Source organism: Chaetodon auriga, chromosome 6 (assembly GCF_051107435.1).
Source record: "Chaetodon auriga isolate fChaAug3 chromosome 6, fChaAug3.hap1, whole genome shotgun sequence".
NCBI classification, from domain to species: Eukaryota; Metazoa; Chordata; class Actinopteri; order Chaetodontiformes; family Chaetodontidae; genus Chaetodon; species Chaetodon auriga.
In genome coordinates, this window is record NC_135079.1 from 290,267 (window position 1) to 304,813 (window position 14,547).

Consider the following 14,547-nt stretch of genomic DNA (forward strand, 5'->3'; position numbering starts at 1 on the left):
ACGTGTAGTCTTTAGATTAGACTCCAGCTACTCTCCACCATCTGTGAAAGAACTGCAGGTCCTACAGAGACAACTACAGGCCCAAACCTGTTCATGTAAATATGACTTACAGATGCTTATGGAGCGTATTTATCTCTGCATTAGCTCTCTGCTCCCACATGTGAGTGTGACACGCTGCAATAAACTGAACTTGTAGTGTGTTCAGCTCAGTCCATCTGGTGTTATTCTGTAATAATCTGTAGGACACACACGTTCTGTCCGGACACGCCTGCTCCCGTTTAAAGCTCTTTGTTTCAGTGTAGTTCTGCTGAAGCTTGAAATGTGATCCTGTTCATGTGATTAAAGAACCAGTTCGAGTTAGCTCACACGTAAACAGACAGAAACCAGTTTGAGCTGAAGAGTCAAAGTCCAAAAACAAGATCCAATGCTGAAAAGAGCTCAAACATCTGAGGTTTGAAAACTTATTCAGTGACAAACGATTGAGCTGCACCTGATTACTGACCAGCAGCTGGCGACGCCATAAATCTAAACTGTGAATGCGCGAATACTTCTGACTCAGAGCAGACGATTTGTCCATCAGCTGACAGACGCTCGTGTGCCTCAAACTCTCAGACTTTACTTTTACTATATTGACTTTCCTCGCTCACTTCCTCTCCTCGTTATCTCTGCGTTGTGTGTCTTCATTCTTGTCATTTGCATCTGTTTGTCATCTCTTTGGGTTGAGATGTTTTTAGAAACCCCACAGGCTTTTTATGTTTCCTCACCTGAACACTTTGTACTTCATTTCCTCTTTTTGGTTTTTTGTTTGGCCCCCGGTGTATTTTAGCATTTGTGAAAAATCAACTAAAAAATCTAAACATGAGGTTTTGGCGTCTGTCTTCATCTCTGGAGACTCGGCAGACGGAGGCATGTAGTTAAATAGAGGAAAACAACAGGAGGACAGACGGCCTTTGTAATGCATGGAGACGACACGGCTGATTAACAGGAAGCGTTGCAGGAGAACACAGCGACAGGCTGCAGCAGTCTGAACGTTGTTGGCGTCTCACACAGGAAGACTCCACGTTAAGCTCTGAGCCTTAAACCTGAGGTGAGCATGAAACCTGCAGCAGTCCAGTTTACACGTCTTCAGCGTCCCTTCACGCTGAAATGCTCCTCGTTCTGCTGTGAACTCAAGTCCATCAGTCCAAACGCACACGTCTCATGTTCACATCACACGCTTCTGAAAACACGTTCACTTGTTTATTAAACAGACATGATGTGACGCTAATTGGACCCTTCATGACATGGACATGACGACCAAAGAAGCTGATGTCTCACTGAAAAATGTCTCATCTGCAGCTTTAAAAGGAGCTTTGACCACAAGTCCCACCTCTTAATCTGCAGGGTCCTGATTGGTGGTATAATGTTTTAGTGCATGAGGATGCAGTCACACAACACACAGTCCTGCTGATGGTGTCAAACTGTTGGACTGATGGACAACTGCTGCTGACGACATGTCATATACATGTACGTGCTGCCATAGACAGATCGTCTTCATTCTGAGTGGACTGCAGAGCTCGTGTCAGTAGTTTTGGCCCTTGTGTCTCTCCATCCTCGGCTGTCTTGCTGCGTCCTCGCTCTCGGTCTTCAAATCGGACCAGCAAACAGCGGCTCGGAGCTTCGTCTGCCGTCACTGCCGACATCCTCGAGTCAAAGCCAACAGAGCGCCGCTGCAGAGGAATGAAACGCGGTACTTTTGAAGGTTTGAATGAATATTCATGGACTGTGGAACTTCACTACAACCCCCCCCACACACACACACACACACACAACAACAATCCCCTGCTGATCCAAGATGGCTACCATCAAACCCTTCTACGTAAACAAAACCAGGCAGGCCAGGAGCCGCGACTCGATTCATCTCTTGTGATGCTGGTTTCTAACCGGCGGGGAACATTTGCTCCCCATCCTGGAGAAAATGATGTTTTGCAGGAATCGGTTGTGAGGCCGCTCAGAGGCAAATGGTTCTGTTCACAGCCGAACATAAAATCAATCAGCTTTGTAATGGTCTGCACCCAGAGCATGACAAACACTCACGGCAGCGCTCAGCTCTCTGAACACCACCTCAGAAATACAGGGACACAATCATTTCCTGAGCCGGCGTACGCTGAAAACGAGGCTCTCTGTAAATAAGATATTACTCTACGGAGGCATCTTCCCTTGAACAACTTTCCTTTAAAATCACTGCCAATTATAAGCAGAAGTCAGGCCCCTGCAGAGCAGCTGCTTCACATCTGAAATTTAAATCCGAGCCGATGTTCTTGGCGGGTGATAGATGGCGCTTTATGGCGGCTGAATTTTAATGTCAGTGTTTTTGTGATGAACTTTACAGAACCAGTCTCCGTCTTCTGAGAGCCTGTCCAGCTGGATCATCACCGTCTGCCTCTTCTTCACTTCAGCCACAACACAGGACCCACAGGCTGATCCGCTGCTCTGCACCTCAGAAACAAAGCAGAATCTGCAGAGGTGGCCATCGAGGGCTCATTGTGGCAGCGGCTTTGTCCTCCACCGGCCGCACAGCAAACACCTCCAAAGAAAAACTGCACTGCTGCGGCTCCATCAAACAGCTCAGAACGCCAGTCAAATCTGTCAATTTCCTTGTGTGAAACCTCACTGTGCTGGTCTCAGAGCAGCCGGCGGGGCTGTTTGAACAGGTTAAATCAGTTTGCGTGGCTTTGACAGAGACGGAGCGTTAAAGGAACAGCAGACGTCTGAGGCCCCGGCGGACCTCTGAGAGGCTTCAGGGCTGCGTTCAGATGGAACAAGTCGCAGTGACGTCCAGGTGAGGTTTTCCTAATGAGTCCACGATGAGTTCACGTTCTGCACGGTTTGACCGGACCACCTCGCACCATCACGTTGAATTCAAAGCCAGCGTCAGCTCAGGTAAAACTGGAAGCAGTTTGTGATATCGGCTCCAAAAGCCATCGATGCACCGCTGAACAGGAGCATAACCAAAAATGAAACCACATCTGTACAGCACCACGGTCGAGCAGTGCAGGAGCTTTCATACCAAACAAACTCAACCAAACAAAACAACTAAACAAGTGCTGTGTGTTAGCCCTGTGTGTCAGCGCTGTGTGTTAGCCCTATGCGTTAGCACTGTGTGTTAGCCCTATGCGTTAGCACTGTGTGTTAGCCCTGTGTGTCAGCGCTGTGTGTTAGCCCTGTGTGTCAGCACTGTGTTTTTTCCCGTCTGCTGTCAGCCTTACCAACAAGGCCCGGAACCCCCCCTGACACCCCTGACACCCCTCACATTCCACCTCGGACTCATTCTGTCACATTGACTGATATAAATATAACTCTATGCGTTACATTAACGCTCAACTTGGACTTCTTTCTGAAAAACAGTACTGTGTTTCCGGTAAACAGCAACAACAAAAACAGACTTGTGTATATATATTTAAATTGTTATATTTTATGCTCTTATTTTAGTAGATGTGTCATATTTTAGTAGATGTGTCATGCACCAATTTCACCAGAAAAAATTCCTCGTATGTGTAAAAGCGTACTTGGCAATAAAGCTTTTTCTGATTCTGATTCTGATTCTGATTCTGGTTTTAGCCCTGTGTGTTAGATCTATGTGTTAGCGCTGTGTGTTAGCCCTACGTGTTAGCCCTGTGTGTTAGCCCTATGTGTCAGCGCTGTGTGTTAGCACTGTGTTTTAGCCCTGTGTGTTAGCGCTGTGTGTTATCACTGTGTTTTAGCCCTGTGTGTTAGCGCTGTGTGTCAGCGCTGTGTGTTAGATCTATGTGTTAGCCCTGTGTGTTAGCCCTATGTGTTAGCCTTGTGTGTTAGCCCTATGTGTCAGCGCTGTGTGTTAGCACTGTGTTTTAGCCCTGTGTGTTAACACTGTGTGTTAGCCCTATGCGTTAGCCCTGTGTGTCAGCACTGTGTGTTAGCACTGTGTTTTAGCCCTGTGTGTTAACACTGTGTGTTAGCGCTGTGTGTTAGCCCTGTGTGTCAGCGCTGTGTGTTAGCACTGCGTTTTAGCCCTGTGTGTTAACGCTGTGTGTTAGCGCTGTGTGTTAGATCTATGTGTTAGCCCTGTGTGTTAGCCCTACGTGTTAGCCCTGTGTGTTAGCCCTATGTGTCAGCGCTGTGTGTTAGCACTGTGTTTTAGCCCTGTGTGTTAACACTGTGTGTTAGCCCTATGCGTTAGCCCTGTGTGTCAGCACTGTGTGTTAGCACTGTGTTTTAGCCCTGTGTGTTAACACTGTGTGTTAGCGCTGTGTGTTAGATCTATGTGTTAGCCCTGTGTGTTAGCCCTGTGTGTCAGCGCTGTGTGTTAGCACTGTGTTTTAGCCCTGTGTGTTAACGCTGTGTGTTAGCGCTGTGTGTTAGATCTATGTGTTAGCCCTGTGTGTTAGCCCTACCTGTTAGCCCTGTGTGTCAGCGCTGTGTGTTAGCACTGTGTTTTAGCCCTGTGTGTTAACGCTGTGTGTTAGCCCTGTGTGTCAGCGCTGTGTGTTAGCCCAGTGTGTCAGCGCTGTGTGTTAGCCCTATGCGTTAGCCCCGTGTTAGCCCTGTGTGTCAGCCCTGTGTGTTAGCCCTGTGTGTCAGCCCTGTGTGTCAGCGCTGTGTGTTAGCCCTGTGTGTCAGCGCTGTGTGTTAACGCTGTGTGTTAGCCCTGTGTGTCAGCGCTGTGTGTTAGCCCTGTGTGTCAGCACTGTGTGTTAGCACTGTGTTTTAGCCCTGTGTGTTAACGCTGTGTGTTAGCCCTGTGTGTCAGCGCTGTGTTTTAGCCCTGTGTGTTAACGCTGTGTGTTAGCGCTGTGTTTTAGCCCTGTGTGTTAATACTGTGTTTTAGTCCTGTGTGTCAGTGCTGTGTGTCAGAGCTGTGTGTTAGCACTGTGTTTTAGCCCTCTGTGTTGGCCCTTTGTGTTAGACCTATGTGTTAGCCCTGTGTGTTAGCCCTATGTGTTAGCCCTGTGTGTCAGCCCTATGTGTTAGCCCTGTGTGTTAGCCCTATGTGTTGGCCCTTTGTGTCAGCCCTATGTGTTAGCCCTGTGTGTTAGCCCTGTGTGTTAGCAACCCATCAGTCGGGGGTCCGCTAGTTCACACGTGACAGCACGCAGCCTGAATAATCCACCATGTCAAGCATCAGTCAGCTGACTTCAGTCAGAATCAGAAAGAATCAGAAAAAGCTTTATTGCCAAGAATGCTTTTACACATACGAGGAATTTTTTCTGGTGAAATTGGTGCATGACACATCTACTAAAATATGACACATCTACTAAAATAAGAGCATAAAAAATAACAATTTAAATATATATATACAGAAGTCTGTTATTGTTAGAAACACAGTACTGATTTTCAGAAAGAAGTCCCAGTTGAGCGTTAATGTAACGCATAGAGTCAGCAGCTCGTGTTGACTTCATTCTCAGACTTCCAAACACACTTGGGTTGAGTTGGTGCAACACGCTGCTGTGGTTCAATCCCACTGAAATTAATTACTTTCTGATTTGTCACCTTCCCTGCAGCTCATCTGTCTCCAGGGTCTGTCTCTGTTGATAGAAGTCACATTTTACTAAATCTTCCATGAGCTTCTGATTGGCTCAAAGTTGGAACAATCAAGTAGCTTGCAGCTGTTAGCCTTGTCTGCATTTGCGCTAGCGTCACTCGTCATTAAGCATCCAAAACAAGACGCCACCAAAATGAAACAAAAAGGGAAAAGAGCACGAAAGAACTTCAAACTGTGTTTGTGGATATGAGCTCCGGCTCAGCCACTGAGGTACCATCAGTGCCAGACCGACTGCTTGGCTTTGACAGTTAGACAAAAAAAAATGACATCATTCATATGAGTTACTCATGTCCCCGTCACCATGACAGTCCAGATGAAGACTGGTCCATTGCTCCCACAGAACGAAGCCTCGACAGCAGCTGTCGATCGAAAAGAGCAAAGACAGACAGAAGAGTGTCCTGTGCTCTTGATCACATTGAAAGCAATTTATCGTATTTCATCACCTGATATTCTGGATATTTAGTGCCGTCGTGATGTCAGCTTTCAGACAGATGCTCACTCGTCTGCCTGTCTGCCTGTCTGTCTGTCTGTCTGTCTGTCTGTCTGTCTGTCGGACGTCCTGTTGAAAATTTGGTTCGACCTATTTCAATAACAAAACTGAACGTAAAGTTTGAATAAAAAACCTAACTTTACAAGAGACTGATTGATTTATACTTTGCCAAATGATACTTTTGTTACATTTGTTGGAATAATAAACATGCTGTTGAAATGAAAGACCTCTAGTCTGACCTCTAATCTGACGTCTAATCCAATGCATGATTATGATAAAATACCTGATGTATGATGGAGTTTAATGTGTTCTGTGTGTTTTACATCAGTGCACTTTTTCATTCATCTGGACGGCTGTGCAGGTGCTCCAAATCTTCATCCAGCAGAAGAAACATGCACCATGATCTTGAACAGTACTGAGTGTATTCTTCATTCCATTCATCCATTCATTCATTCACTTCCCACTCCTGTAACACGAGCCTAAACGCCTCTCCAAGGCAGAGCCAAAGCAAACTGAGAGCAGTTCTTGAACCATGTGGACCTCATGGATGGTACTGGTCTCTTTTGACAGGAAACACTCTGAGCTTCAGAGTCTCTGTCAGTGCTGCTGGTGTTCACTAACAGACGTTTGAACACACTCAAGCAGAAGTTTTTATTTCTGCCTGAATAGTTTTTTGCAATTATCTGATTCCAATCATTTGTCTGTTTGTTTGTTTGTGAGTCTTAGCTCTGCAGTGATCTGTAGCATCAGTACAACCTTGAACATAACGGGCGGACCCCTTCACACCGAGATGACCCGCAGGCGAGCCGCTACGTCCTTTTTAAAATCATTAACATATCAATAACTTCATGGACGACATAACTGTGTTCAGTTACTCACAGGACAGAGACGATGTCGCCTCGTTGGACCTGGTAGTTCCTCACACTCCAACGGTTCAGCAGGACAACATCACACTCCGACGCCCCGTCTGGGTTCAGGAAAGGCTGGATGCATGCCCACACAGACACACACACAGACACACAAGCACACACAAATACAGTTTATATAAATATGAGCAACACACACATTTACACACATTTATCATCAGTCATTGTCAGATATAAATAAAACATATACAGTACACACACGTAAAGTGTAAACCGTATACACATGTAACTGTGTGTACTGTATATACCCAAATACTCGATGTTCTGTATACACACTGAATATTTATGTCTTTGTATTTGTTGACACTTTACACAAACTTGGATGTAAAATGTCGGTTGAATCTGTTTATATTGGAGCATTGAGAAAAACTGGAGTCGAAGCTAACTAGCTAACTGTTTGAAGCTAACTGATTGAAGCTAGCTGTTTACAGCTAATTGTTTGAAGCTAACTGTTTGAAGCTAACTGCATAAAGCTAACTGTTTGAAGCTAGCTGTTTGAAGCAAGCTGTTAGAAGTTGGCTGTTTGAAGCTAACTGTTTGAAGCTAGCTGTTTGAAGCAAGCTGTTAGAAGTTGGCTGTTTGAAGCTAACTGTTTGAAGTTAGCTTTTTGAAGCTAACTGTTTGAAGCTAGCTGGTTAGTGTCACAGTGAGTGCCTGACTCATGCAACATTCTGTCCGTCCAGACGTTCATGGTCCCCATGTTGAACCCTGTTATGCATCTGCAGTCATTAAATTAGCATCAATAGTCTTCACACTCATTTAGTTTAACTCATTTATCTTTATACCAAACTATAAATTAGAATCCACAAAACTGCATTTGAAATGCATTTAATGGGACTTCATCTTCACATTTTCCCTTTTAATCAAGTAACGGTGGTGTTACAGGTGGCGTGGCTGACCAAATGTTGATGTTTGTGAAATGGATGTTGGAGATTTCAGAGCATCTGCGTCTTTGCTGTTTAAAGTCTGTAATGTCAGTCACTGTAGAGCACGTGTAAATCCACCCATCCTACAAACAGAACAGAGAAAGACTGCTTCAGTTCAGTTCATCATTCACCGTCGCCGTCTCCTCCGAGCCGACGACTCGTTTTCACAGTGAATTATTACCTTAATGAGCTCCCTTATGGTTATTACATGGTTATGGTTATTACAGCAATGTGCTTTTTTATGGACGGATAAATGCAGCACGTCCAATCTTTGAGACACTTTCACCCAAAACAGACACAGACTTTTAGAATTAAGCTCCACCCGACTGAATAAAGCCACAGGTGATCAAACATGTCTGCATTATCAACACGCAGATAAATCAGCTGCTGATTTCTGCTCCTGTTACTGACCTTCATCATTGTGGTGAACCTGAGCTCTTCTGTCAGCGTTCAAAGGGAACACAATGCAGTGATTTTCATATTCAAGCCATTAACTACACATTTCATACACCTAAGAAACGTAATCTATAAAATTGAAAAGCATGTAATCTGCTTTGAGATTCCCTTATTTCCAGACAGATCATTTCAACATCGAGTGAAAGTCAACTGTAAACTGTAATCGGGAGTGAATGATTCGCATTTCAATTCAGTTCAGTTCAATTCTATTCAAAATACTTCCCTTAAAGGACAATTCAAACCAAGCAAGCCTGCAAACGGAAGTACACACAGACTTCATTTTCACACCGAAAAACTACAGAGAAATACAAATACGACAATTTTAGAAAGAGTTTAAACACACATGGACCAGTTGGCCAGTCCATCAACATCCAACACCAGAAAAAAAAAACGTGCACTGCACTGTGTGCAGAAACATCCAATAATACACACTGAGCGGTGGAGCAGCTGTTTGAAGCCACTGTGGGATACTGGTGCGTTCAAGGGCTCGATGGCGTTTGAGATTCTCAGTCGGCTGCGATTCAGCGACCTTCAACGGCACACAGTTACAGAGTAATTATTCCTCACTGGTTTCTGCCTCCACTCTCAGGTGTTGAGCCTGAAACAGGAGCAGCCAATAAAGGAACAGAGTGATGAAAGCTTTGTAAAACGATTGGCTCCTCACACACTGAGCCTCAGTGGGTCTGTCGGTGTGGATGCTGGATGACTCGAGAGGTCAATGATGTGTTTGATAATGACATCGAGTCGCCATCTGATCCTTTTTCTGCTGTTCAGTCTTGAAGTTATTCCACAAGTTGTGTGATTAATGAGCTAAAGTCCTTTTCCCTCATTGTCTTCACACAAACAGTTCAAACCATGAGACAGATTCTCTGCTACCACGTCCTCCATGACGGCTCCATCACACGCTCGTCTATGAGGCGCCACTTCCTTCTGTCCTCAACAACAACAATAAAAATCATCATTCTTACAGGTCGGTTTGTGTCACTTCGTCGTGTGACGAAGGCCGCCGGCACCGCTGAGTGACGCCGCAACGGTTTCATTAAACAGGATGCAAGCAGGCCATTTCACGCCTGCCGTGGTAACTGACAGAATATCTCTTATCTGTCAGCCCCAAAATAAACATCTCTGTGAGTGCTGTCGGCCTGCGAGCTCATCAGACGAGCTGGATCCTCCATCAGCTCCCCTCGCAGCCGTGTTCCTCCACATTACATGCTGGATTGTTTCTGCAGCGGTGAGTCTGAACTTATAGGAGAACGTACAGAGAGACGCTCGTCAGCAGCAGCTCGTCGTCTCATCACTAATTTACTTTAGTTTCGGAAACTTGGCAGCATAAACTACTTACTCCAGCGTGCTGACCTCTATAATAGTGACAGATTAACCTGGCGGACCTGCTGGCCCACCTGTGGATCAACCATTAACAATGTATGAAGCGTGGCACCAGCAAACAGGACGGCGCTTCAGTCCAGATCCAAACTACGACAGTGTCAGCTGCTGTCAGACGGCCAATGAGAAGATGGAGTTCAAACAACAACAGAGGACGACTTAATAGACATTAACATGAAGACAGACACAGAGCCTGTATCAGATCAATCAGCTCATCAGATCAATGAGATCAATCAGCTCATCAGCTCAATGAGATCATCAGATCAATCAGTTCATCAGTTCATCAGATCAATGAGATCATCAGATCAATGAGATCAATCAGTTCATCAGATCAATGAGATCAATCAGTTCATCAGATCAATGAGATCAATCAGTTCATCAGATCAATGAGATCATCAGATCGATGAGATCAATGAGATCAATCAGTTCATCATATCATCAGATCAATGAGATCATCAGATCAATGAGATCAATCAGTTCATCAGATCAATGAGATCATCAGATCGATGAGATCAATCAGTTCATCAGATTGATAAGATCAATCAGAAAATGAGACTTATTGATGAATTCTGAGTCTCCGCTGAGCTTCTCAAACTCAAACTGTTCATGTTCAGAACCATCCAGAAAACACTGTTTCCACGACAAGAACCCAAGCCCTGCAAAATGGATGAGGGAACTCACTCACACACACACACACACACACACACACACACACACACACACACACACACACTCAGAGTGAACGTTGTGTACTGTTGACCTGATGATGGCGCTAGTGGAACAGTCAGGCTCAAAGTGATTACAATTTCTCCTCTAAGGACAGTCCGTCTCTCACAGCAATCTGTCCTCGTCATCAGCTGTTGACATATTTTAAGAAAAAAAAAACAAGATGTGAACCTCATGGTGGCGCTAAAGAATATCTGAGAGGATCACAGTGAAGAGGACTGATCGTGCGGCATCATGAATATCTGGACCACATGCTGGTCCAATCCATCGAGCAAAGGCTGAGATATTTCACAGAATGAGTGAAAACTTTGACCTGATGGTGGCGCCAGAGGAAGTCAAAGGATCACAAACATCTTTCAGATATTTCCTGTGGGACCATAAACATCTGCAGCAACAACACACCCAACGGTGGTCCAGACGATTCCTGACAAAAGTGGTTGCTGCGCTAATGCTAGCATGGCTAACTACCCAGCTCCATCACGCTTTGATCTGTCAGGACGCCATCCTTTCATCACTGCACCTTCAGAGTGAGCAGCCTGGACCGACACATGGCGCTCCTTCGTGTCTTTCTACCGTAAAGCTGCAGACGGAGACGGTGAGTAGCGTTGCCTGAAGACGGCTCGGTGTACAGAGGTCTGGTCTGTCGTCGAGTCTTTGCCTTAATAGCAGCGACGTGTTGGTGACTCAGACTCAGTTAAACGTTTGTTTACTCTGACAGACTGAATCAAAGCTTCACATAAACAGATTAACCAGGATAAAACCTGTGTCTCACAGGGAGGGACTGAGTGCAAACGTCTCCTTTTCTGAAGCCTTTGTTTAGTCATTTCATTAATGATTTGGGAAGTTTGGATCAGAGCCTCAAACTCTTCAGAAGCCCTCGCCGCGGTCGGCTTCATGACCCGACATACGCAGCGACATGAATATACAACATGAACCAAAGAGCAACACGCATGTTTAATATTCATGCTCATTAAAAATAGAGAGCAGATTGTTTAATGCATAATGCAGCACACATCGGGGATAATAAGCTGCACGACAGGAAACCAACTCGGTCAAAACCCAACAGGCGCTTGTTTTTGTTTCCTTTGTACATCTCTGCCGCTCAGATGAGAAGAGTGAAGGTTGTTTACTGTGTGGATGAGAAGAAAAGGAGCTACAGGAAGCATCCGTGGACCTGATCCTGCAACACAGACCGGATGCTTCTACAGCAGCAGGCCGCTTCATGGTCAGTGCTCAAGAAGGTCAGGAAGGTGCACAACTGAAGCTTCTATTCCGGCTGTGTACTCAAAGGCAGCCACGAAGATAAGATAAGACTTATCTTATCCTTTCCACCTCTACAATCAGCATCAGAATCAGAATCAGAAATACTTTATTGATCCCCGAGGGGAAATTGTTTTTGCTACAGGTGCCTCTTAAAAGAATAGAAGAGAGAGAGAGATTTACATGTATTTCCAAAAATACATTATATAATAGTGTAAAAATAAGTAAATGTATGACAGTGGATGTTACACAAGCTGAATTATTGCACAGAGTAATTACACTGTTGGTTATTGCACATGATTATTATATTTAGTCAGAAGTGAACTGCAGTACAGATATGAATGATCTGACAGGGAGTGAAAAAGTCCAAGGACCATTCAGAGGGAGGAGTTGTACAGTTTGATGGCCACAGGCAGGAATGATTTCCTGTGACGTTCAGTCTTCATTTTGGTGGGATGAATCTCTCACTGAAAGTACTCTTGTGCTTGAGCAGCACATCATGAAGTGGGTGTGAGACGTTGTCCAAGACAGTCCGTAGCTTAGTCAGCGTCCTCCTCTCTGACACCACCGTCAGAGAGTCACACTCCATCCCCACAGCGTCACTGGCCCTGCGGATCAGTTTGTTGAGTCTGTTGGCGTCTGCCATCCTCAGCCTGCTGCCCAGCACGCAGCAGCATAGAGAACAGCACTAGCCACCACAGACTCATAGAAAATCCTGAGCATACTCCGGCAGATGTTGCAGGACCTCAGTCAACTCTGGCCCTTCCTGTAGAGAGCATCAGTGTTCTTTGCCCAGTCCAGTTTATTGTCAATATGTACCCCCAGGTACTTGTAGTCCTCCACAATGTCCACACTGACGAAACTGGATGGAAACAGGGATCACCGGTGCCTTGGCTCTCCTCGGGTCCACAACCAGTTCCTTAGTCTTTGCCACATTTAGTTGCAGATGGTTCTGCTCACACCATGTGACAAAGTTGTCCACAGCAGTCCTGTTCTCATCCTCATCACCCTTACTGATACATCCAACTATCACAGAGTCATCAGAAAACTTCTGAAGGTGGCAGGTCTCTGTGCAATAGTTGAAGTCTGTGGTGTAGAGGGTGAAGAGGAAGGGAGAGAGGACAGTCCCCTGCGGGGCCCCAGTGTTGCTGACCAGTCTGTCTGACACACAGTGTTGTAAGCGCACGTACTGTGGTCTGCCAGTCAGGTAGTCCACAAGATTCAAGATTCAAGATTCAAGATTCAAGATTCAAGATTGCTTTTATTGTCATTGAGCATAGCCATGTCAATGAAATTTTTGTTGCAACCCCCGTGTGAAAAAGAAAAGATAATAAAATAAGATAAAATAGAATAAGATGAAACACATCTAGATAAAATAAACTCACAATAAAATAAACTCACAATAAAATAAACTCACAGATAACATAAATTCACAAATAAGATAAACAAAACCAAAGGACATAAAAAGTCAGCATTTAAAACGTATATACAATATACATAAAATGCAATGACACTGTGTGTATACTTAAATGTTAAGTACACAGAAGGTGCGAGTGTGCAAAAGAAATGTTCTCACAGTCTCTCCCTCCAATTGGTGGGAGTGACTGAGGCGGCGGGGGAAGGGGTGTGTGTGTGTGTAGATGTGCGTGTGTGACTGCAGGGGGGGGGGGGGGGGATGAGTGTGTAGGTGTTGCTGCGGGGTGGTGAGGTGTGTGTGAGGTGCTGCAGGGGGTGATAGCCCTGACAGCTCTGGGGAAGAAGCTGTCCCTCAGTCTGTTGGTGGTTGTTCGTATAGTCCTGTACCGCTTTCCTGATGGAAGCGGTACAAACAGTCTGTGGCCCGGGTGGCTGGGGTCCGAGGCGATGGATCTTGCCCTCTTCTTGACCCGGCCTGCATATATAGAGTCCAGGTCAGGAAGGGGGCAGCCCACGATGCCTTGCGCAGTTTTTACCACCCGTGCCAGTTGTTTCCTCTCCTGTGCCGTGCAGCTGCCATACCACACTGTCACACTGAGGCAGAGGATACTCTCGATCGTGGCCCTGTAAAAGTTCACGAGCAGCCGAGAGGAAAGTCCAGCCCGTTTCAGTTTCCTGAGGAAGAAAAGCCTTTGTTGTGCTTTCTTCACCAGGCGGGAGGTGTTCATAGACCAGGAGAGGTCAGATGTGATGTGGAGGCCCAGGAACTTGATGTTGTCCACACGCTCCACCACTTCTCCGTCCATGAGGAGGGGGGCGTGATCCGTCTTCCTGGACCTCCTAAAGTCCACAATGACCTCCTTGGTCTTCCCTGTGTTCAGAACCAGGTTGTTGGCTGAACACCACTGGGTGAGCTGGTGAATCTCCTCTCTGTAGTGGGTCTCGTTGTTGTCCGAGATGAGACCCACTACTGTAGTGTCGTCCGCGAACTTCACGACTGTGTTCGTGTGGTGGATGGCAGCACAGTCATGTGTGAACAGGGTGAAGAGGGCTGGGCTGAGCACACAACCCTGTGGCGTGCCCGTGCTGAGGACCAGAGGGGATGATGTTGTGTTCCCTATTCTCACCACCTGAGGCCTGTTGGTGAGAAAGTCTCCAATCCAGTGGCACAGTGACGCAGGCAGACCCACCGCGTGTAGCTTCAGCGCCAACTTGTCTGGGATGACGGTGTTAAAAGCTGAGCTGAAGTCAACAAATAGCATCCTGACATAGGTGTTGGGCTGCTGCAGATGGGTCAGGGCTGTGTGCAGGGTGATGGAGACAGCATCCTCTGTAGACCGATTCCCTCTGTAAGCAAACTGAAGGCTGTCTAGGTCCGAGGGGATGAAGTCTCTGATGTACCTG

At 45.9% G+C, this 14,547-nt stretch overlaps 1 protein-coding gene across 7 annotated transcripts in view; it reads right to left on the minus strand.

The window, feature by feature from the left end:
* The window catches only part of immp2l (inner mitochondrial membrane peptidase subunit 2), a 104,524-nt gene that overhangs the window by 75,853 nt on the left and 14,124 nt on the right, over window positions 1–14,547 (minus strand). For all 7 annotated transcript variants that reach the window (XR_013077273.1, XR_013077274.1, XM_076733071.1 and 4 more), the window contains exon 3: window positions 6,930–7,033. Coding sequence is in view for 5 of the 7 variants with exons in the window: in XM_076733071.1 (XP_076589186.1) it covers window positions 6,930–7,033 (104 nt within the window). In the remaining 2 variants the exon portion in view is untranslated. The remainder of the gene's footprint in view (window positions 1–6,929; window positions 7,034–14,547) is intronic.